Source organism: Apteryx mantelli, chromosome 1, assembly GCF_036417845.1.
Source record: "Apteryx mantelli isolate bAptMan1 chromosome 1, bAptMan1.hap1, whole genome shotgun sequence".
NCBI lineage: Eukaryota > Metazoa > Chordata > Aves > Apterygiformes > Apterygidae > Apteryx > Apteryx mantelli.
This window is the reverse complement of record NC_089978.1, coordinates 188740451-188765103: the sequence shown is the minus strand read 5'-3', so window position 1 is coordinate 188765103 and position 24653 is coordinate 188740451. Positions and strand designations below refer to the sequence as shown.

The 24653-nt window shown below is 37.6% G+C and overlaps 1 protein-coding gene across 2 annotated transcripts in view; it reads left to right on the top strand.

The window, feature by feature from the left end:
• Positions 1-24653, top strand: part of TMEM117 (transmembrane protein 117) — a 224456-nt gene that overhangs the window by 161354 nt on the left and 38449 nt on the right. For both annotated transcript variants that reach the window (XM_067289948.1, XM_067289949.1), the window contains exon 6: positions 21078-21237. In XM_067289948.1, coding sequence (XP_067146049.1) covers positions 21078-21237 — 160 coding nt within the window. The remainder of the gene's footprint in view (positions 1-21077; positions 21238-24653) is intronic.

The window sequence follows — 24653 nt, the reverse complement described above, 5'->3', positions numbered from 1 at the left end:
GACGAAATCGTTGTGGATTTCAATGGGGAGGGTGGCAGCCTTTCTTGTGGGTGGTGGCTGAAGGGGTAAGGGCAAGCCGGGAAACACAGTCTGAAAGAGTCTGTTCAGCCTTGAGAGAGGCCCATATTTTTGGAAGCTTTGTTTCTGATGCCCTGGTTCACTTCCCCTCCCCACTTCTTTTTTACACATCCTACCAGAATCCACTAGATCTGTCGCAGAGCAACTTGAATCTAATTTAAGTAATGAATATCTTACAGTTGGGAAGGTAGGAGGCAAAGGCCAAGAAATTGTCAAAAGATTACATTAAAATGGAGGAGGCATTCATTTAAATGCCATTATTTGCTATGACAGCTTTAGCTTATTCAAAGATATGCTGGAAATAAAAAGAACAAAATATTTCTTACTTTAAAGGTATTACATACAGCTTTCTCCCAGTGCTGAATAAACTTTCTCTTTGAGATAGTGTGACTGTGTTAACTCCAGTGCAAGCTCTGAGGCCTGTGTATTTTTTCGTACATTGGGGAATTGCATGATGTGTAAAATGTGCATGATATTTTTTCTTTTTCTTTTCTTTCTTGTTCTGGTCAGTTAGTTGCTCTTGGTATAGATGGCTTAGGTTTAATTTTTATTTGAATTTACACAAAATTGTTGGAACTTTAAATAAGCAAGTACCCTGAGGTATCTCTCTTACAAACTAAAACAAATAATACATTTAAGACTTTTAGTGAATTAATTTCGTATAAACAATCACCCATAGACATTGTTTCAAAACAAACAAATATTAACAATGCCCTCATTTGGGCATGCCGTTGTGCTGGCATTGTGCAGTCCAAGAACAAATTAACACCCTGCTCCGGAGAGGTTACAATCTGCAATTCTAATTTGAAAAGAAACATAACTCAGAGATGCGTTAAATCCCTCATGTACAAACACACATTCCCTGCTCAGAAAAGTAGTGTGTCAATAAAAAAATGGCCCTTGCTACATGCTCAGCTTCCAGTTGTTTGCAGGCTTTGACAGCTGACCTGACCTTGTTTATTGAAATGTTCAAGGCCCACTGGCGTCGTGCAGGATGCGTATGTCTTGGAGGAGGAAATAAAAAGTAAGTAAGTCATGCTTTTAATGGCAATGAACAAGCTGGAAAGATCATATTTGACTTTCACATGATAGACTGAGTTGATAGAGCTGGAATTTAGGTGGGAAACAATCATCTTTATGCTGAGTAAATTTGATATGGACAACTTGGAGAAAGATTGCTCCTAGAATGGCAGTATCATTTTTAGCCCATTAGTTCTCAGGATGAAACTTCAGTCAAAGGCAGGCCCAAATTTCATGTCTAAGCTGCTCTGCAATATTCTGTCACACAAAATCTAATACACTCATGCTACTATACTTTATAAATAAAACAGAATATGAATTTAAGCATTTCCCAGGGAATCTTCCGATGTCTGATACAAGCTTGACCGAGCAGTATGAACACATCTCTATATTAAGGAAGTGTATTATGAATGTAGCCACTTTTCATTCAGATTGTGATAAAACTGATTTTAGTTTAAATGTCTAAACTACTCAAGATTTTAAAGTGTCTGTAGTTTTCAGTCTAACCATGAAGCAAGGCAGTGCTTATGGAGATCTGCAGGGTTGTTTCCTCAGGGTGGTTTACTTAAGATTTGAATTGGCACTATTTAACCATACTTCATCTTTAATAACTTGAACAGGAAAAGTTTTGGTTTCATAGTAAAATAATTAACACTTCACAACATAATCTCTGTTTGAGCAAGACCTTAAAAAAAATTTAGCTTTTCCCCTTGTACATAGCTGAATTGATAAAATCATCTGAGTTTCTTTAGTTTTACTGTTATGCAACATAAAAAATTTATACTTTCTCCCAAAGCAAATTAACTTACAAGACTCAAGCACAGATGAAAGCATCTGGTATGTAATAATAATATTTCAAAGAAAGTTTATGCTATGTTTCATAAAGATGGGATGTTGTACTTAGAAAACTGTTTAAACTTCTGTTTAAAGTTTTGTTTAGCAGTTTTTCAACCCATTGTACAATTTCCAGCTGTTATTACCTGAAAGGTTTCCTTGAGAGGGATTTTGGTGCCTTTAGTTAGGAGTACCACTTTCTTCTTACCCCACAAGATATTTCAGTGACTGCAGTATATTTTGGCTGGTTTCAAGAAGCATACACTCTCTTTTAATCTATACACAACCTCAATTAGTGTTCAGGTCAGCAAGTGGGAAGACTTTTATGGAATCAATCATTTTGGGTTAAGGAGCACACATACTGCAAGCTTACTAATGGAATGGAAATAATGCCTGGAACATCTCCAGAACCGTCACAGTCTCGGTGGAGCAATTAAATATGTATGAAGAATGTTTGCAGTGAAGTTCAAACACATCAGCCTGAGGCTTATATTTTTGGTTTAATTTATTCACAGCCTTTCTGTGTACTGCTGCTTGATGGTCCAAAAACACTTCTGAACACTGTGCCTCCTGCATGGTGTTTGTATCCACTGACTGACAGATATGGTGACAGTTGCTATTTTTAATCACTGTCTCAGGAGCAAGGAGTAGACTCTGTAGTAGGAAAGTGCAATGTTAGTATTCAGGTTAACAGAGTTTATTCATTAATGTTTGACATCGTATGGGGAGTAGTCTTCAGAATTATTTCAGACAGTTTTTCTGAGAATGTTTGAGTATTTAACAAAACTTCCAGCCTGGATATGCTGGCATTATTAGGTCTTCAAATTAGAGTATTGCATGGTATGACCTGTATTCCATATCTTCAGATCACTATTTTTATCCTTTACAAAAGAACTGCTTGTACTATAGCTAGGGACTGCTTTTTTATATTTTCAGTGAATACTGGAGCTCTTTAAAAAGTTAGTGGCAATATTTCCTGGTAATTACGGTTCTTTGCAAAATGTATAAAAGAACACCTGCTACTTTGCGGGTCAGTAAGTCTTTGCTCTCTCTACTACTTTCAGTAATAAATAAACCCAAACTATTTGTGGCTTTATAAAGACATTTTGTTTCTTTTAAGTGCTTTTAGTGCCATCATTTGTCACTGATCAGAGCGCACCAGAATATTGGTTGGTTCATCTGTTATCAATTCATACGCTATGAGTAAGTGGGATTGTCAGATATCTAAGCTTAGTGCTATTGACAAAGCAGCTGAGCAAAGACAGCCTTTTAAAAGGATTACTGGTAATGTATTTACTTGTGGAAGATGTATGGGTAGCTCCCATATCAGAACAACACCATCTTAATGTGTTATTCAAGCAATAACCTTAGTAGAATGAGAGCTTGTGTTCCAGTAATGGCATACACTCCTGATGGATAACAACATGGTGAAGCAAAGGCATTTGTGTAAAGTAAACACTGAGCTGAAGCAAGAAACATGGGTTTTGTTCCTTTTAACTAGTTTTAAGACTGTTACTGAAACTGGAGATGCCAGGAATATGCCACATGCCCCAAAATCATAGTGGTTTGTGTAGATGCTGAATCAATTTACAACCATAGGGTGAACGATCTTGGTGACACTGCAGAATTAAGGAAACCTCTGTGCTTGTGAAAAGTTGTAGTCGATGGCTGTTGACATCAGCTATAACATTCAAGATGATTGATTTTTCCTAGTGAGAAAGAACACCCCCTTAAGTGTATTGAAATAAGCACCTGACCTTCATCTTTTTGAAATCAGTGGTAAAAGCCCAGTAGTCTTCCATGAAGCTCTAATACTCTTTTAGATATTGTCAGCTTTTTTTTTTTAGTTAGTTCTAGGGAAGATTTTTCCCCAGCATTTAACAAGCTCCATGGCACCCATACAAATAGATTTTTGTAGAGTTTCAGTGACAGGTATGCTCTTTGATTAGTTTAGGCCTAAACACTTTCTTTCCTCACCTTTGATAATATTTCCCTCTTACCTGCTTCACAGTGTTGATTCATACCTTCCCATTACTCAATAAGCAAAATTCCCATCAAACCTAATTCTTGTAGTTTATGTGTTTCATTATGTTTTTTGTTTCTGCTTCATCAGTCTCCATCTTCCATCCATTTAGAGAGTTTGCTCTTGGCTTGTTGCTTTTCTTGAAGTTCTGTGTTCTGATTTTGAGCAATAAAGATATTCATATCACTTATATCTTTAGGATCTTTTGTCAGAAACCTGACTGAGTTATTAAGTTATATAAGAAGTGGGAAAATAATCTGGCTTTATGAATTAAAATGTTGCATTCTTACCTTTTGTAGCATGCAGTAATGAACTATAATGTGTATTTTGACAGAAGATTATGCCACACAGTAACAAGGTCAGATTTATAAAAGGATGCTCACACTTAGATCTAGGTATGTGTACTCAGAAACATACAAACATACATATGAAAAACATGTTTCATCTTTCTGGGAGAATGAATAATTGCCAAAATACTTATACCTTAATTATCTGAATTTACTATTCTATATTTGTATTTTAAGCAACTAAATATATAAAAATGCCCCTTGAAGTTGACCTCCATGAGATCTTTGGGGCATGCACTACTTTTAGAAAATCAGACCATTTAAGTGCAATTGCCTAGCTGTAGATTTAGGATCCTTACTTTAGACACAAGATAAAGCTGTAGTTTATTAAAAACACTTCCATAAGGTCTCTCCCTGAACCATGTGAAACTTTCACATATTTTAACTATCTGTCCATCCTGTTAAGCCATGTTAGTATGTTCATCATTATGGCTTCTGATCAGTTTGGAAGTAGAGGTGGGTTACAGAAATTTAGCAGACTGTACCTCTGATTTAGGGAACAATCCCAAGACAGGAACCAATACTTTGTAACACCTCTATTCCATTTACCTCTCATTTTAATTTCTAAGATCATTCATATTATTTGGATATGTGCAGTGTGGCTGCATGCTGTGACTGAGGTAATTCCTGGCACAAGGGCTAGGCTACTTCAACTCCACAGGCCCTGGCACAATGGCTGTACCTGTATAGTTTTCACCTGCAGAGCTGATAGCTACAGTGCAAGATGTGATTTGTTGTCCTTCTACTGCTACCCATAAGGAGTTTAACATCCATTCCTTCTGCAGACTCTTTCCTTTGAGCAGCTAAAAAACTTAAAAACTCCCTAAATGAGTAGAAAGAAAAGGACGATATTATGCCATTTGCAAATTCTGATTGTATGGAGATGATATAGATGATACAATATCGGATCTGGGTTTTGGATTATTTTAGGAACCTTTGGCATTATGAAATATCTGAGCTCATTAGAACATCCACTGCCTATTGGAACTCAATTTTACCATTCTCTTTGCAACATGAGCAAGCTGAATGAGCATTAATAAGACTCTGTGTTGGCCACAGATGTTACTATATTATAAAAAAAAAAACAAAAATAAAGAAGCATTTCTACGTATTATATTTTATTAAAATTTTCAGTAGTGTATGAATTAAAACTAAACAATCATTAACAGGCCTTGGTTTATAAAAAGAACAGACTTAAAAATCATTATTCTGTGATACAAAGTGCAAGAACATATGTAGAAAGCTCTTGGAAATGTTTTTAAACATTTCTGTTTTAAAGAGCTCCTAGAGCAGAGCTGTTTTTAATGAAATTGGTGGCATGGTAGTCCAAGGTGGGAGAATCTGTTAGCACAGTAGGCAAACCTTGCCACAATGTGCATTGAGCAGCAGCTGAGTTTTTAAACAGCTTTCTTCAGTGATAAGGTAATAGTCCATTCCAAACTTCTAGACATCATTAACTGTCCTGTTATCTCCTTTCTAGAAGAGATGTGAGGATGTTTGTCCACATGAGCAGTGCAGCTAGCAGATAGTCTTGATATTAAAAACTGGATAATGAAAAGCTGTGGTTTTTTTTTCTTAGGAAACACGTGATATATAAACCCTCTTTGAATTCTGTCTTGTCTCCAGAAACCTTCATGTGCTCAACTTCTCCTGTTTGAATAAAGCAACAGAGCCTTTGCTAGTGTCATTCATTACAGATCCATGTGTCTCTTAAACCAATTAGATACTAATGTAACTCCAGAAATTTAAGTAGAATTCAACACAATTTGTCCCAGCATTTAGACTTAGGCAAATTCAGATGTGGGAAGCTATGATTTGATTGGTAGAAAAGTGGAAACAGTCAGTGGAAGCATTGTTCAGATTTTTTCTATGATGCAGCATTTTCTCAAGAGCATGTAGGCTGTAGTGGATCCCTCCCCAAATACAGCTGTGGATGTTTTGCTTTGAGGGGAGCTGGCTGCAGAGGAGATATGGTGTTCTGCAATTCCTATTCATACCACAACTGGTGATTACCCCGGTTCTGAATAATCCATCACTGAAGCAAGCTTTAAATGTTAAATAGCATAGGCAGATATGAGCGATCAGCTGTTATAAGGTTCATGTACAAAATATTTCACAGTACTTTGGGTGTCTCAAGTATAAAGTCCATTCCTCCCTAAATCCAGCGTTAAACTAACACCACCACAGAGGTGAAAATCTGCTTTAACTTAGTGAAGGCAGCCACTTCTTCAGATGAAATGTATTTCCTTTTTTTAGTAGTCATTGACGGACTTATCATCCCAGAAAACTCCTTGATAGATTGCTGATAACGGTTGGAAAGGCTCAGGAATGACTGTAAGTCACATTCATCTTTCTAGGCCTCTTAGCTAGAAATGACAGCTATTTTTTAAGGCTCCCAGGAAGAACATAAAACCAAAAATCTCAGTGAAGAACTGGCCAAATTCATACTCCTCTAATTTTGCATATAGGCTGTGCAACCAGAGTTTTTCTCTGAACAGCCTCTTTTACTGATCACGTTTAACTTTGGGTTTAAAGAAATTTAATGTCATCTCTGCACAATGACTGAATGATCTAGGGGAACACTGAGACAGTACAAATAAAGTTAATCAAAAAGACTAAACAAAGCTTTCCGAGAGGCTATACCCAATTCTGAAAGCTGTCCTCCGTTTGACAGCCTTTGTGAAATGGATGTAGTTACTTGCACTGCCGAAGTCCAAAAACGTATCTGATTCTAATCTTTCCAAACATCAAAGGAGCCAAGAACCTCCATCTATTCCAAATGCTGATTTCAGTCAAAGTCTCATCAACAATACAAAGGTTCCATGTTTTGAAGGAAGGTGAGGCACTGCAAAATATAGCCCTTCCAAAAGAATTCCTCTAGATGCTCCCTGTAGGTACTTGCTGGACATGGATTGAACAATCATACAAGTGATGGGGAGGCAGCCTGTAAGCTTTTATGCTTGTCAAACACATACGTGGAAGTATTTTGCAAGAAGAAAAAAGGTTGTGTAGCTGCAAAACTCAGGGAGACTGAATCCATTTGGGGCAAAGTGTTTAATAGAATATATATTTAGCAAAATTTAGGTCAGTAAAATATCTACTAAACTCAGGGTCTCTATAGTGCTGCCTGGACTAATTTGAACTTTATATAATGATGGAGGCAGAGCAAAAGTTGATGTAGTATGTGGGTTGGTTGCCCCTGTCTCTGGAGGGTAGAGTAGGTGGATTCCTAACCTGATCTGAATGGTTTCCTAGTGGACTCCTAACCTGATTCTTCATGGGTGCCTTGTTGCTGACAGCTTACCTAGTGCTTAGGCAGGAGAAAAGGGCTGGCCCCAGCCTGTAGCCTTGCCTTCTGATGAAAGAACTACTGTGGAGTTGTGTTGGACAGGTGAAACAGGTGCGATATCATCTACTTTTTTCTTAATACTTTCTGCAAGATGGTCATAACCCTAATGGAGAGATACAAGAGCAGAAAACCAGTAGAAAAGCACCTGAGTATACACTACACCCTGATACCTCAAGGCCACTGTTTGTACTCCAGAAAAAATGGAAAAAATGGAAAGCCTTTTTCCACTTGCTGTCATCACCACTGCCTGAACTCTGCAGTGTCATCTGACATTGGCCAGTGCCCCTGCCCTAAGTCCTGCAAGGCAGCCTTAGCATTTTGCATGCATTCTAGCTCATTCTGGCAAATTCTTAGCATCTTCACACCGGGGTCTTACTGGTTAGGACATTAGACATTGAAGAGACTGACTGAGGCTAGAAAGTAAAGGAGGAGTGGGAACTTTGCTTACAGTTTGTTAGGAGTTCTTCCAAAAAAATTATTTTTCTTTTTGAGGAAATTGAAGCTTACAGAAATGCATCACTTTTGATTAAAGTTTCATTGAGAAATGTTTCTCATCTATGGGAGAGAATTTCTGATCAAAAACAGTGAGAGACCAAGTCTCCTCAGAGTAGCCAACAGCACGGCAATCAAATTCATGGGCACGAATATTAATCTGAGCCCCTGCACTTTATAATTAAGGGAGTGTGTGTGTGTGTCAGTCTGGGTTTACTGCACCTTTGCTGAATTCCCTGAATATTATTGTTTTTTATGGGACTGGTTAGTTTTCTGTTTACTATAGCAAGCTGGAAAAGTGCACAGATTAGTCTCAGGATAGAACACAGGGCTTTTTCTGAAATATTGAAAAGTTTCTGCGTGAGGAAGAGAACCATTTCCTGACAAGCTCAAAGCTTAGCCAGAATGTATCTGGGCATCTTAGTGAATTCAACCATATCAATTCTCAAGTTACTCATGCTCCTTGCTGCTTGAAAATTGCTCATGTATATATGTGGAAAACATAGGGGAATATTCATATTTTTACAGCACTGGGTATATAATTATTGGAGTAGCACTGGTATTCAGAATGTATTTTGGTGAGTCGCATTATAAGCTTTTTTTTGGTCATTCTTCTTTCTAACCCTATTCTGTTCTTGGAAATTTTGGAAAGAAAGGAAATCAAAATCACTGTAATGTAATCACTGGATGTGATTTTTGTTTGTCTTCTAATAACTTGTGTCTTATACTGGAACTTGCTCAACCTGTGGGAAAACACACATACTAATTTTTGTTTCCTGAGTCACTTTTGTACTGGTATCAGTTCTTCTTGAATCATCTGTAGAAAGTATTATGTGGTACAGTTACAGTGAATGTCAAGTGAAGTTTTGAGTGCTTGCATTGGTAAAGTCTTAGCTGAAGCAACTGTCAACTGAAATTCAGGAGTACTTTGTAAAATAAAAAAAATCCCTTCTGTTTTGATTACATAGAATTTTTTTGGTAGGAACTGCAATACTTTGTTTGGTTTGAAGCTAGGGCCTTTGCTGCTCACTTTTTCATTCATAGACATGTAGGATTGATTGTTGGATGATAGATCATGTTTCTTTCATGAATGTGAATGATGTATAACTAGTCCGCTTGGTTACTAGGATTTTTTTATTCAAGGAAAAATATCATAGTGTCATAGGATAATTGAGGCTGGAAGGGGCCTCAGGAGGTCTCTAGTCTCCTGCTCAAAGCAGCTTCACCTCTGAGGTCAGACCAGATTGCTCAGGATGTTTATCCAGTCGAGTCTTGACCACCTGCAAGGATGGAGCCTGCACAGTCTTTCTGGACAACCTACTCCACTGCCTGACTGTCCTCACGGGAAAAGGTTTTTCCTTATATCCAGCTGGAGGCTCCCCTGTTTCAGGCTGCTCTCCCTTGTTCTGTTGCCGTGCACCTCGGTAAAGATGCTGGCTCTATCTTCTTGCAAACTCAGCCCCCCCCATAGGTGCTGGGGGGCTGCTGTCAGGATTGTCCAAAGCCACTTCTTCTCCAGGCTGAACAAGCCCCAGTATCTCAGCCTCTGCTCACATTGCACTGCTCCAGCCCCCAACCAGCTTGGTGGCCTCCATATCAGCTTATTGATTCTTTCTTATACTGAGGAGCCCAAAACGGTATGTGATATTCTGGATGTGGGCTAACAAGTGCTGAGAAATGGAAGTAATCACTTCCCTCAACCTACTAGCTGTGGTCCTGTTAATATAGCCCAGGTTGCTGTTGGCACTCTTTGCTGCCAAGGCACACTGCTGGCTCATGTTCTGGTTGCTGTCCACCAAGACCCCTTTATTACTAATGTAAGGCATATACTCTTTGGAAAATTTTAAAGATAAAAACACGTTGCTCAGAAAGAGAGATTAAAGCTTTTTGGTTTTTGTTTTGGGGTCATTTCATTTCAGAAATACATTTAATCATAATATAATCAACTTGTTAGATGAAAGATCCTGCATTTATTCAGAGTGCTTTGAAAAAAAAACATTAAAGAGCAGTTCAATACAATTGTAATTATATTTTACTTTGATAAGGTTTGCACAAATGTAATTGTAAAAGACACAACACATCTTGATGAAAGAGAAGTTACAAATTGTAGATATCATGTTGTGTGAAATCTAAAATAACAAGAAATTTCTTATTGCATTAAACTACTATAAGACTAAAATATACAGCTAATGTAATCCAGAATGTATAAAGTTGTTAAACTCTTATGATTAGTCTATTCTTAGTTTGAACTGTACATTTAAAATTTCATTGTGGATATAATATTTTTTATGAAAAGCAGTAAGAATATAAGTATAGTATTATATAGTGCTCTCACCTGCTTTTATCAAAGGTTTTGTATAAGAGTGGCAACATGATAGCAACTGGGTAAGGGCAGCCTCTCCTATATGTTCTGCATAGAGAAAATTAGAATCTGTTTTTATCCTTGATGTTTTGTAACTCATGATCCCAAATACAGCTGAAAGCCTTTTTTATTTTTCCCCACCTGTAACCTATAAGGAAAATTTTAAGGCTCTGCAATATCAAAATGCTTTGCAAAATCATTTCAGTTTTTCTAAAATGTATTTTAAAAATCAAAAATCCCCCAACCTTGTACTGTCATTTTTCACTTGATGATTTCTAAATAAAACTTTTCAATGATATTTTACTCAAAGATGGGTTTTGACAGTTCTTATATAAAATGTATCTGTTTTTCAATTCAAGCAGACTTTTCACTGTTTTCCTAAAAGAAATTAAAACATTGGAAACTGACTTCAATTTTGAGATTTATGTCCAGATTCAGGTGCCTGGGATTTACGAGTCTTGGCTGTCAACATGCCCGCTCCTACTACAGCCAGTGGAGCTCTACCAACATAGATAAGGGTAGTTCAGCTCGTCCTGAGTAGAAACTTGCATTTGGTCATCTGCATCGTTTTCTAGACTCCACTGCTTATATTGAATAAAGATGGCATTCAGGTGCCAAAACATAGCCACCTACCACGATTTGAAATGCTTTAGGGTATTCAAAAACTGCACAGGCCTAGCGGACTTGACATAGGACTCACAGGAAACCTTCTACCATAGCATCTGAAGGCCAAGCAAGATACTCCACAGTGTCCAAAATGACACTAAACATCTTTGTTCAGGCAACAAAATCCCATACAACATCTCTATAGATGGTAATAACAGATTAGATATGCCAGCTCACATGTAGATGTCTACAAAAAACAGCTCTGATTAAGTGTCTGACTGTGGACCTGAATCCTTTTAAAAATGTTTTATTGTAGCTGAACTAAACAAAACATAAAAATACTCATAGTGTTAAGAGCCTGAATAATCAGTTATTCACATATTCACATTTTGGCTCCAGCCAAACTGCAGCAGGCTTCACAATGAGTTAGTTAGGACAAAATTTGAGGAATTTAAATGCAGGAAAGAAATATGAGTTTATAATTCCCTGAAGTACTCGTAGAAAACATTCAGATCCAGAATGTTGACTATGTAGGAAAATTTTGATCAAGGCAAAAGTTTCATTAAAGCCAATTTATTTATTCATTAAAGAATTGGTTTATTAGTTCATTGAATTTTACTGTTTTTCTAAATTACATGTTTTTAATTGGATTTTCAACACCTTTTGAAAATCAATCAGTGTTTCTTAAATGGACTATCTAAAAGTCCAAATACCCCAGATCATTAGTAAGCTTGAAAATAATAGAGTATAAAATGCATACTTATGCTCTTGCCTGTTTTTAAAATTGCAATTTAATGTCATGTTTAAAGTTTGGAAAATCAAGAAGATATTGGTATGTATCTCTAGCTCTTGTTATAGATCTAAACTGCCTAATTTTAGGCTCTTAGAATAGCATTTCATTACTGTCTAAATGCATTTGAAATAGGAATCATCTTCTAAATGAAAAAAATGTTATATGTTTTTTCCATTTCAAAAGCTTTTTCCCATTTTACATTGCAATGAAATGAAGACTTTACTGAATATATCATGATAAATGAGAAAAAGAGTCCAAGAAAGTTATTTCTCATAACCAGTTTTTGTGGCAGTTACCTGGGATGCTGGAAACATGGGAAACCAAAATCTCTGTTCTGTATGTTTTGAAATATGATCCCATTCTTCTCCCCAAGGTGAATGGTAAGCCTCGAGTTCACCCTTACTGGGGTGAAAGCCTAAGGACTGAAAATAAGATAAAAAAAACTTAATAACTAGTCACTAAGGCACTCAGTTAGGATGTTGGAAATCTGTGTCCAGGAAGTTGAACTAACGTTTACTTGTTTACACAAAGTAGAACGGCTCCAATTAGAGAAGCTGACTGAATAGTACCATATAGTGTCCAAAAGCCTGGGGATTATGGCATTCAGCTGGTCTCTTTAAGACTGATATTCAGATTCCTAGTCTGAATCAGGCAGAGCTGGTATTTGGTTCCCGGTCTGCCTCATCTCTTGCATCTAACTTGCTGTTAACTCCTGGCTTGAGGAGCTGCAGTGAAGCTGCAGTGAAGTGTAGGAACCATGCCCAATTCTGATACCTCTTCCCTCACATTACAGAAATCAGTCCTTTCACAGGAAAAATTCACGTATTGATGAACTGCCATTGTCTGCATGTAAAACATTTTCACTGGCAGGCAGCTCTATCCTAAGGCACATTCTGTGCTCTGAAAACATCTTTGAAGATCTTTTTTTTGTTGTTTCTTGAGCCAGCTGTCTCTCCCCCACCCCTGACCCTGTTCTGTTCATTGAGTAAAAAAATGTATCGATCAGAAAGTAAACCAGAGAAATTACTTCCCTTTACAATTTATAGAATTGTTTTCTCAAAATACTTTCTGCTGGAGTTAGGCAATTAACTTCTAACTTCTGAAGTTGACCATGGAGCAGAATTCTCTGGCTATAACTCAAGTGAATCCTATACTACCTTGCATATGATATGTGTTGATTGAAAATGCTTTTTACAAGCAAGACCATGAACTTTCTTAAACTGTTTTTCGTTTTCTGTGTCATAGATAGGAAATGGTATTTGAAACTTAAAGCTTATGGCTGATGAGTTTAATTTAAATGAGCTGGTGTTTGAAATAGATATAACACTTTCATTTTAGTAAATTAATGATGTGGCAAAAGGAAACTCAAAGATGCTTCTACCTATAATAAAAAATGATGCTCTCTAGAATTCTAATATTCACCATGTGATTACATTACCTAATCTGATTCATTTTATTACATGAAACACAGTAAAATGTTTCCTCTGTACATTAACATAAATGTAATTTTAGATTTTATACAAATCTTTGTGCAAAAATCCCAAATAGCTCTGGAATCATATTGATATACTGTAATAGAATTACAACTGTGAAAGTCTAAGGATATAAGCAAAGCAAGGTTTGCAGGAGAAGCAATATCCCTTCTTTGACAAACTGATATAATTGGAAAACTAGCACTGCTTGTATTCACAAAAACATTTTTTATTTTTCTGAGCATATTGAATGTATAAAAATGCAGAATAAACAATTCCAGTTTGGCCAAACTCAAAGCATTCTTTATGCTGTGTGTTGTCTGGTTTCTTCAGCTCACCAGGCAGAACAACTACAAGTACCAACTAGAAGACTAACTGTGAATGCAAGGATCCCAAGATGTGCAGTAGCTGCTATTAATAAGCATTTATAAGCCAGTCCAAGCACAGAGTTCTGTTTGTTATTACCTATTCTAAATACAGAGTATTTCAGAACTAACAATTTCAGAACTGGTGTTTCAGAAGTGACAATTACCGGAAAATACTGAATTACAATACACATTGTTTTCTATTGTAGGATGAAAATCAGAAATACATGTTGTGATGGCAATTTTTTTAAAAAGAATAATGCAATACAAAGTTTGAATTAAACAATATTTCCTTCTAATTGATATTTAACTTTGCTTAATTAGGTCTCTTTGAGGGTAATCTACTTTAATATGCTTTCTCCTACTGACTTATGCCTGCAGATCATGCCATGTGGGCAGTCAACATGCTCACTGAAATTTGGTAGCGTTATTATTTCATGTCTATCAATCACACATATATCCTCATCAGGAAAACAAATACGGTATTTTAATAAAAGAGACCCAGTATAATTAAATTTCCAAATATTCCTAGATGCTCAGTATGCATGACTTTCTTCTCCTAGGGTTTGTCTGTGTTAGCAGTTCAGTTCAGCTCAGGAGCACGCTTCTGAGGTGGATCTCCCAGGCATCTTTCCAAATGCACATTGCTTCACATCATGAGTTGATCTTGGGGAGTGCAGAGGGGATCCCTGTGGGATGAAACGGAAGTGGAAGGTGCCCCCTGGGACCCCACCTAATGGGCTCCAGCTGCTGATGGATGCTCGCAGCCCACAAGATGCCTGCGGTGTGAATATCAGGTCTGCAGCACCAAGTGCTTCCACTTTGCAGCACTGCAATACTCTGTGGCACTGCAGCACTTGCTTATACAGACAGAGCTCTGGAGTCCCTGCCCTCCTCCCTTTCCAGTTGTTGTCCCACCAGGGCAAGAGAGCAGAGGCCATCTGGGGTCTGGAGGCCATCCTGCTCTGGACAACGCATCTGGTTTTCACCAGCATCTGTCCCTTGCACTTGCTTAATTGTAGAAGTCATGCAGACATCAAGCAACAGGCAGGCTCCATATTTTATTTTAAATGGTTTTAGAGTTGCCACTTTTGACAGATTTGATAATGGAACCCTTCCTAATTAAAACAAGTGGAAAAAAAAAGTGTTGGCATTTGCATGTGAACATCTGCAGTAGCATTGTTTTTTATAGTTATTGTACACTGTGGGATGGTATGTTTGGCCAGTGCTGATTCTAGGATTAAAATAGAAGGAGAATATTTAATTTGACTGATGATCATTTTTCCTGAGTCCTGGAAAGCATTTTTAAATATCAAGAGAAGTAAAATTTGTTCTTCTCTTTTTGTATCTGCTTTCACAGGGCATTTTTTAACTATTTTGACAAATTCATGAAAAATTGCCATTATAAAGCACTGCAGTTGAAAACAGGAACAGTAATTTATAAAACACTGATTAGAATTGTATTTTTCTTTCCCACTGCACCATCATTCACAAAGCTGAAAGTTTTTGATAAACACTGATTAACTGTTAGTTGTTTTTATTTAGAGTTTAAATACACCCAGAGTATATGCTAGCTAATTTCTTAATTTAGTAAGTTCACATTTATATATGTGTATATATATTATTATGCACATATGCTCATCTCCTTAATGAATAATAATAGCAATACAGAATTTAACATCTCATTTCTTTATTAATATGTGTCTTTCTGTCCCAAGTGTACACAGTATTAAGCAATATCTGAAATGCCTGTTAACTAACAATTTTTAAGTAATCTAGCTCTGGAAATTGTGTGTGATAGTGGGCTGTGATGAAAAGTTCTCACAACGATATGTCATATAAATCTAAAAGCTACTTTTGACTAAGCACAGCTATTTTTTTCTAGAAGAGGTTTAGTGAAAGGGCAAGATGCTACTTTTTTGCGTCTTGGAAAAGACAAAATTAAGTTGAAGAAAATGGTCAAAATTTGTCTTTCATCTCTTCAGTTGATCTTAGCAGAACTCTTGCTTTCTAATCATCAAAGCTGCAGCTTCATAAAGGATGTTGCAGAGGGTCATGCAAGACAGTAAAAAATTCTAAATAGCTTTAACAATGAGCAGCTTGAAGTTGCTGGTAAACTGATCGTAATATTATCTTCCCCTTATGTATGGTTGGACAAAGAATTATGTCTGAAATTTAAGCAGTGAAAAGCTTCACTTTGACTATGTGCCAGTATGAGAAATGAGGACCCATCACAGACCAGAATTTGTTTTCAGTATACTTTGCCCTGCTGAATTAGACATGAACGTAAGAAACAGGAGACTAGAAACAGTTCTTTTTTCCAACATTACATGTTTTGTGAACTTGTATGTGTTTCTTAGGTTGTCTTTATTCTCCCAAGGACAACTTATGTTTTGTCCAATATTCTACTCAGTCCAGATAAATAACACAGACAAGAAGTTTGCTGCCATTCCTGAAGATATGGTCAGATGGAGTTGGAAGTAACTCTGTCATAGATCTGGAGGAGATGTCCTAGGAGTACATTTCTGTGGTGCTATATTTGGGTAGCAGGAGGTCTCATGGACTCTGCATAGCAAATTTGTGATGTGGGATGTAGGACATGGAAAACACCAGAAGAGGGTGTCCCCAAGCAGACAGGACCTAAGATCTCCACAGCACATGGTGTCTTATCTCATCCAAGACTTTTGAGAGCATTAGTAACCTCATGCTTGACATACTTATTTACCAGAGCAGCACAGGCAAGCCAGCCTTCCAGTTTGAACTTTGCCATGATCCATAATGCTATTGAGCAATTAAAATATGTGCACTTGCTACCATATGTGAGCAGTTTACAGATATAGCAGATACAGATAATACCTTTTACCAGAAAGACAGATGGCAGTGCTGTTATTCTGGAATTATAACAAACTAAATTATGTATCCTTACCTCCCCGCAAGAAAAAGTTGGAAAGTCTTGGATTTACATCAACTGACTTTGGTTTCATTAGATTGCAAAAGCATGGGTACTCCCCTGTTCTTCGCTTCTGGCTCGGTCTTCCACAGCTCTTCCTCAAGAGCCCATCTTTGTGTTTCAGAGAAGTGCATCTGCAGCTCTAGCACACGGTTCTCTTTCAAGGCAAGGATGGCTAAGGTATGTGATGGGGCAGGTGGCATTTCAGATGGCAGCGGTGAGATTTCCTTTTGGGTAGTCAGACTGCAATCCTCAGTATGCCAGGCGGTCTGCACACTTACCAAGCTAAGTTCTGACGTTCTCTGACACACTCTTTGAGGAGGGGTTCCTAAATTGCTGGTTTCTGATGGAACAGAGTCTTTATTTCTTGCTAGTTATGGATCTAGAGAGTTATTGATGTATCTAGATGCACTTATGCATTTAGAGAACAAAGAAGACAGCACTGCAGATCCTAGGAATTAATGGCTTTTTCTTTTCTCCACAGACAAATTTGGGCTCATCCCATTCGTAAGGAACTTGCATTTCGTAAGTTTGGTATTGAGTGGATGCAAGGCATAGGGAGAAGAGTTACGGACCAGTCAGCCAGGACAGGGCAAATGATGTCTGCAATGAGATATGGACATTGGCAAAACAAGATCACAAGGGAATCTGCAGGATTTTGAGAGCCTTCACTGCCAGACTGAGCTTATGAAATTCCTTTGGGAATTTTGTTTTGTTAACACAGTTGTTGCATCCAGCACGCTGGAAGGCAGCTCCTGCTCCTGATATCACAGGAGGTTGAGTGTTTCAAGCTGTCCCTACCACTTGGAAGGTGAAACAAGCCAGGCCTTCCTGGAAGCAATGGGAAAAGTCATCTTTACTTCTGCCACTATTGGGTTATGTCACCCATGAAATAGGCCTGGAGAGTGGGAGCAGAAACATCTTCTGGGGAGGATTCTGGCAATGGATACAACAAGAAAATGTTGTAGTGTAGAGGAAGATGTGGTGTCATCACTGGATGCTGACCTGTCTTCTCCAGAAATGGCTTTCCTACATAATAAAGAGTGCAAGATAGAAACTATGACCCTGTCTGCCATGAGAGATTGTCTGCAGCACCCCCAGTGACAAAGACCTGCCTAAGCTTCTGGCTCTGGTTGTGCACAACCTCTCATAGCATAGAATGTGCTGGGTGATAGGTACTGAGTGGTTGGTCGATGTGATCAAGGCTTATGGTTCAAGAAAGGGCTGTTGTGGGAAGGTAAAGACATCTAGTTTGGCCCTTACACAGTGTGTGAGGACAGAATTAATGAACTACTGGCAAACGAGGGCCAGCAGTGTGAATTCATTTTGGCATAGATGACTTGGTTTGAGATATTTAAGACCAAACTCAGTCCTAGCTACCAAAGATTATGGAGATAAAGCTATCTGGTTCTTGAGAGGTGCCTAGCAGTAAAAAGTCCCTCTCTCCAAGCGGTCACTTAGTTCAGTGTAGAACAGGGGGTTTTAGACCATCACTGGTGGTGATAATCATCGTATTGACTTTTCTGGGCCTACCTAATAATTTTCATTTCTCACTGTGCAATTGGCCTGGGCCATGTTTTTTTAGGCATTGTTTATTTTTATTCTTCATAGCAACCTTGTATCTTGAAGAGCATAGGCTAGGCTGTAAAACGTGTGTTATCACAGCTGAATAGGTGCCCAAGGCACATAATCATTCAATACAGCAAACTAGAATTGGAAGTGAAATATGAAAGGGCGTTTCCTCTGTAAAGTACAGAAAGGAGTTGCATTTCTTAATGTCTGGTACAGAAAAGAGTCAATCCTCTCTTGCCTTTCCCCTCATAGCCCTTTCTTAAGCAGAAGCTGGAGAGATCTTGCCAGCACTGCTGCGAATAGTTTAATGGTGTAGCTCTTTCTCAGTAATGTGCATTGCAGAATAAAGGGCAAACTACACTGGCCAGGATATTGCAGGGTAGTTCACAGTGGTGTCATCTGATACAATTTATGTCAAGTTAAACTAAATCCTCAGTTTCTTGTCTTAATCCCCATGATACTGGGGCAATACTCTACTTTCACAAGAAATGCATTGAACTGTAACCCAGACAAATTTGGTTTATAATAACCACAAAAGCATGTATTGAATATTTTGCTCTGTTCCAGATTACAGGTCAAAAATACAACTAAGCACTAATTGTGCTGTTTAATGCAAACATTTTGAATGTCTATTTCTAACTATTATCATTGCTCTCACATCTGCTTATTCTATTAGCAGTCCATTTACTGCTTTCTTACCTCCCTATTTGACATTTAAGAATGAATAAAGAAGCACAGGTTTTTTAGTGCATATGCATTTCCTTATGGAAATCAGAGCTTAGCATAGACATTGGTCTTTGCATGTCTGCAGATGAAGCATGCATAAAAATATGTGTAAGCCTATGCATGCATACATACCAAAGTCTGACCTTAAATGCTTTGAACTCTGGCCCCAAAACACAAATGCATAATTCAAGAAGTCTGAAGCAGAGCAGTGTTGAGCATAACTTCTGGGTGCATGGTTCCCATAGCAAACTATGCAGCCTTGAATTACATTTCTAAACTCACTCACTGAGACGTGAGTGCCTCAGAATGGGAGCTAAGGAAATCAGTGAGCTCAGCACCAAGAACAGCCTACACCAGTCAGTAGAGAAGTGCTGAGGACAGTGTTCTTTCTGCAGAAAGGTCCCTTCTTTTCAGCTAAAGTGGGAGCATCTGTCTCCATGTGAATTTCATATATCAAGGCAACATAAGTGGGGAAAAGCTGCCTTTGTGGGTCTCAGGAGACTATATGCATTACAGAAGGACCATAATGATCTGTCTTTCCAAAGTAAGCCATTCTGGGTATGTGCCAAAATGGAGCCTTTGAAAAGGTTTGTCCGCTTTAGGTACTGACAGATTAGATGGTAGCTAAGCAAATGTTTTGGGGATAAGCAGGCTTGAATCCTGCTTAGCTCTAATTAAGCCTAATATGCCTCATTCATTTTTTTTCTGACCCCATTGTTGATAATGCATTCAAGGGATACTGTGTTATGGTGCCAACCACAGTGTTGAATATAACTGAATTTATTTATTAAAAATAAAAATAAATGTACAATTTAGATAATAAGGTAAAGGTAGTAGCAATCAAGTCCTTTTCTGTCCCTTGAAGAAAACAGTCCATCATGCCACAGAAGAATGAAGTTTAGGAGTCCAAATGTGTATACTACTGCTTATGTGCATGTTTGTGCTTTTTCCTTCACACAGACACAGCCAAGATTGATATATAATAATAAATGCTTACAGACTGGTAGTCTGTGACTACAGGTGTACAGATTTTTCTTTTACTCTGATTAAGTATTTGTCCTATTTGGAAGTATCATAGGAAATATTCTTCACATTGTTTTACAGTCTTCTGTAGCTGAAGAGAATGAGACTTCATTGCTGTAGCACAAACTCCAAAGTACCACAATTATTCAGTTGTATGTATGCATTCAGACATTGATATGCCCCTATTATAACACGTATTTGCTGACAGCAAGGGCTACTGGGAGAAGCCTTGCTCCCCCTCAAATCACCAGCTAAATTTGCCTGCTTCTGTGGAACTGAAAGATACTGCCAAAATGCTGCTGGAAATTATGCAGAACTATTTATAACAGCTCAGAAAGATTTTTATTTCAATACCATACGGCAAAATTATATGAATTAGCCAAATGTGTCTTCTGGAATATTCTTAGCCTTCATATGTAGGCATTATTACTTTTTTAATTCACTGTTCACTGACTTATCAGAAATTCCATAAGATGTATTGAAAACTCGTACAAAAGACATGTTAAGAGACACAAAGCAAAGTCTTTCTACAGCCCACAAAACATACTAAAGACTAATTTTAGTACAATGAAAATTTCTTTCATACAGACACGTATTTTTATATAAAAATTAGCCTTCACTGTTAATGTATCATAGCTCCTACAGCTGAGAAAAGATTTTTCCAAAGAGTTGGATCCTAATGTCCTTTGGTGCCTTAAAAAATGTTCCCTCAAATTATTCATTTGAATTTGGCATAGTCTTTGTCATATTATTATAGCTTAATTCTCCTTTATTTTACTTAACAGGTTTGCATCATAAATGAAAAAAATGGAATGAAGAACAAGAGCAATATATCCCAACATGCTTAGTAATAGCCAGTAAATTTCTTTTTACTGTGGATACAGCTGACTGCTTTCCTATTATGAATTAAATGATTTATTTGTACGCTTAATTTTCTTCAATCTCCTTTCATCAGCTGAAAAGTACTGATAAAGCACCAGCTGACCATTAGAAGATAGATAAAATAGCATGATATATCTTCATTACTACAGTATGCTCTCTGAACTATTTTTTTTTCCCTTGCAGGACGGTTCTGTTTACTCTGACCTCTGTAGTTGTGCTTGTCATCACAACTGACTGGATCAGCTGGGACAAGTTGAATCGTGGATTTCTGCCAAGTGATGAGGTCTCAAGAGCCTTCTTGGCTTCTTTCATCCTAGTGTTTGACCTTCTCATTGTCATGCAGGTACACTGTGCTAATGTTTCATTCAAGCTGCTGAGGCTGCCTAGTCATTCTGTTTTCACTAGAGCAAATACTGTTTAGCTAAAACTTCACACAGGTAAATAAATATTTCGTTTGCAATCACTATTATTAGAAAATTTTATAACACCATTGTCAGGGACTTTGCAAAAATCCAGTTGGCCTTTCTTTGTGAAAATATCTCTGATTTCTTTCCTTAGACTATCAGGTAAGAACTTAATGACTTTCCAAATTGGAAGGCATTTTCTGCAAACGTGACATTGGAAAAAGAAAAAGAAGCTAGTTGTTTTGTAAATTAAAAGCATCTGTTAGGCAGATGAGAGAAATCCAGCAAAACAAAGACAAATACTTCCCATATTTCAAAGATTTACAATATTTGATATACATACAATACAGGAAAGCATTTAAATAGATGAAAATTCATATTTGCTATTGAGATTCCACTTTCTACTTTCACATAAACATTTTTTTTTACTTTGTTTGTGACAGATCCGTCTACTGTAATGTCTTCTGCCAGGGAGGGTAACTAGGGAGATAATTCCATATAGTCTGCCTGATGTCTGCTCCTTTGAATCTAGCTGTTAAGTAAGGGGTTTAGGTCACAAGTATATGGCCAAACACTTCCTTCATATGATGCTGTGCCCTATCCTTTGCATTTGTCTGTGGTTTGAATTTTGTGTGAATAACTCACCTATTACTCTGTGAAGAATTAGGCCATTTGGGCTGAGAGAAGTAAAAGTAATGTCAAAGGCCTGAGTGATTTTTACTATTAGTCCTAGAAGTGTTAGAATGTTAAATTGAAGTTTAGTAGGAATTTGAGAAGAACTGCTGGGACCTTCTCTCTCAAATATTAACTAAGTCTACCAGCAAAGACCATTTCTGAGAGACACCTTGTTCTCTTTACTGAGATATCTACTGCTTGAGTAATTGTCATAGAGGTGAAACTGTAATGGCACTCAGAATTTATCACCTCTGTACTAGGACATTAAAGCAGTAAAAAGTCCTATAGTTCCATTTGATTTTCCAGTGGCCACCACTGTTTAGTCTTCACTGCTGTCCATGATTAGGAGGAGGTTAGGAAACAGAATTCAGTTTCAATTTCTAATGAGCTTTCTGGTGCTTTCTTTTCTCTCCCTTTGCATTTCACATTTCTCTTGGTGTTTCAAAAAGATTCAAGAGAATGTATAATAAATTATTGTACTTCAAGGGCTGTAATGAAAGCGTGAATGAAAATGCACAATATATCAAGCTATGCTGAATTTTATATTGTATACCAGGTAGAGAAACAGAGTTGTCTTGATACCAAATAATTATTAAATCATCCTTTCGACTTTGAAAAATGCAGTCACAGTACTTTGACCTTGGAGCTGCTGCATGTAGGGAAGAATTTCATTTGAAACAGCCTGTCCTGAGTACTATTTCATATTTTTACAACACAAAGTGAGAGGCTCTTTTTAATTGCATTTTTGATGGATGTTTATGTGATGGAGTTATTTATTTTAAGCTATTTATTTGGAACGTGCAACTAAGTTGGCATGTTTTATTTAAAGTGTAGTTCTAGCATCATTGCATTGCCACTGAAAATCAAGTTGAGAATGCAACATATTAAATCGCAAATAAAAACCTCTATCAGAATCATGATCTTTTGACTGAAGTAGAAGTATACTTTAGAATTAAATGTTTGTATGAATTCTTTTTAATAGCGTTGCCTGTTTCATAGAATTTTTCCAGACTTAACAAGCTTTAACAACAAAATGGTAAAATTAGCAAAAAAGACTTTTGGGATTAAGTGCTACAATTTCAGTTTGAGACTGACGTTAACTAAGAGCACGGATGAAATTTAATCTAATTTTTGAGTTAAATGCAGTACAGACATTTTCTGTCCATTCAAGTGGTAGCATTAATACTGCAAAAATGACTGTGTATAGCAAGAAGACAAAAACAGTTCAGTTGGAAAGCCATTCTCAATGCTGTGAAAAATAATTACGTAATTGTAAAGGACTGCTTTGCCTGCCTAGTATTACTAGAATTTAATATTTATCTAAGCCCTGTGTAGAGTGTAAAAAACAAATAAAGGACTGAGAAGTCCCTGCCCTGAAGAGCTACCTTTTTTCAATTAGTCATAAGGCAGACAGACCTGTGAAGAGAACACAGGCAGGTGAAACTTATACAGATAGTTATACATGAGCGATGCTTAAGGGTATATGCACTATTTTTACTTTGGTTTCCATCCTGCAAGAAACTCTGCTGCCTCTCAGCCACATTCTCCTTTTAGTGTGCAAAGGCTCCTTCAGCCTGAGTGGTAAACTGAGTATTTAGGGGATGAGTCAGAGAGAGAGTCAGAGACAAGACCAGTGACTGAAATATAAATGTGAAAGTCATAGCCACAGAAATATTAAGAGAATCCAAGAAAACAAATCATGGAGGAGGCTGCAGGACTTAAGTAGGACCTCACAGACAGTGTGGCTGGCTTATGAATCAGGCTATGTTCCTACCTCTTCTGCCGATCTCACTGTGACACATCACTCACCGTTGGTGATCAGCTCACCATCCTTGGAGAGAAGGTAAAGAAACCTTGAGTACCTATTTTAGATGTCTGCTGTGTGGACATCTCCACCTGATTTTAATCACTGTGCCTTTACAGTCAATGAAGAGGTAGAGGTGTGGCTGAGGTGCCGTTCATCAGCACTGTTCTAAACATCTACAGTAGGATGAGATGCAACATGCCCTAGAGGTGCACATTTCTCTCTATTGAGAATAAGCAGAGCCAACATGGCTAGCTCAGAGGAAGCCATCCCTCAAGCTAGACCCCAAAAAAAGGTTAAGGGTGGCACATGGATGCTTGAGTCCAGAACAGCATCTCTGCAGGGAGCCTGCTAAGCTATTGCCACAGCTGGGCAAACAGCCAAAGCAGCATTTCACTGCTAGTGTTTTACCCAGGAGACTTCTTCAGAGCCTGTCTGACACTTGTGAGTAGGGCATTTTCCACTCTTCCCACTACTGCCTGGCCACTGTGTGAAAGGAATTCAAGTTTCACTGGGGCTAGGACCATGTATCAGAGATGACACACACACAGGTTAGGATGTCTGACAGGCAAGGCAGTGTCCTCGGTTCCAGTCCTAGTTCCCAGGACATTTTATCCAATGTGAATATAAACACTGATTTTTTTAAAGAAAGAGGTTTCATATTTTCCCTCAGAAAACCAAAAGACCAGATTCAGTCTGTTGCAAGTAAACATTAGTTACTTTTAAGGGAGATCTGTTTGCTTATAATAAGAAAAAAATAGCCCTTCAAATGTGTTATTTTTCTCTATACACTGAAGGCGATGAAGTTGGTTATATTCACAGTCTGCTTATTTGTGCCTGCCTTGATAATTGAGATGCCAAGATGCCCCCATAGGT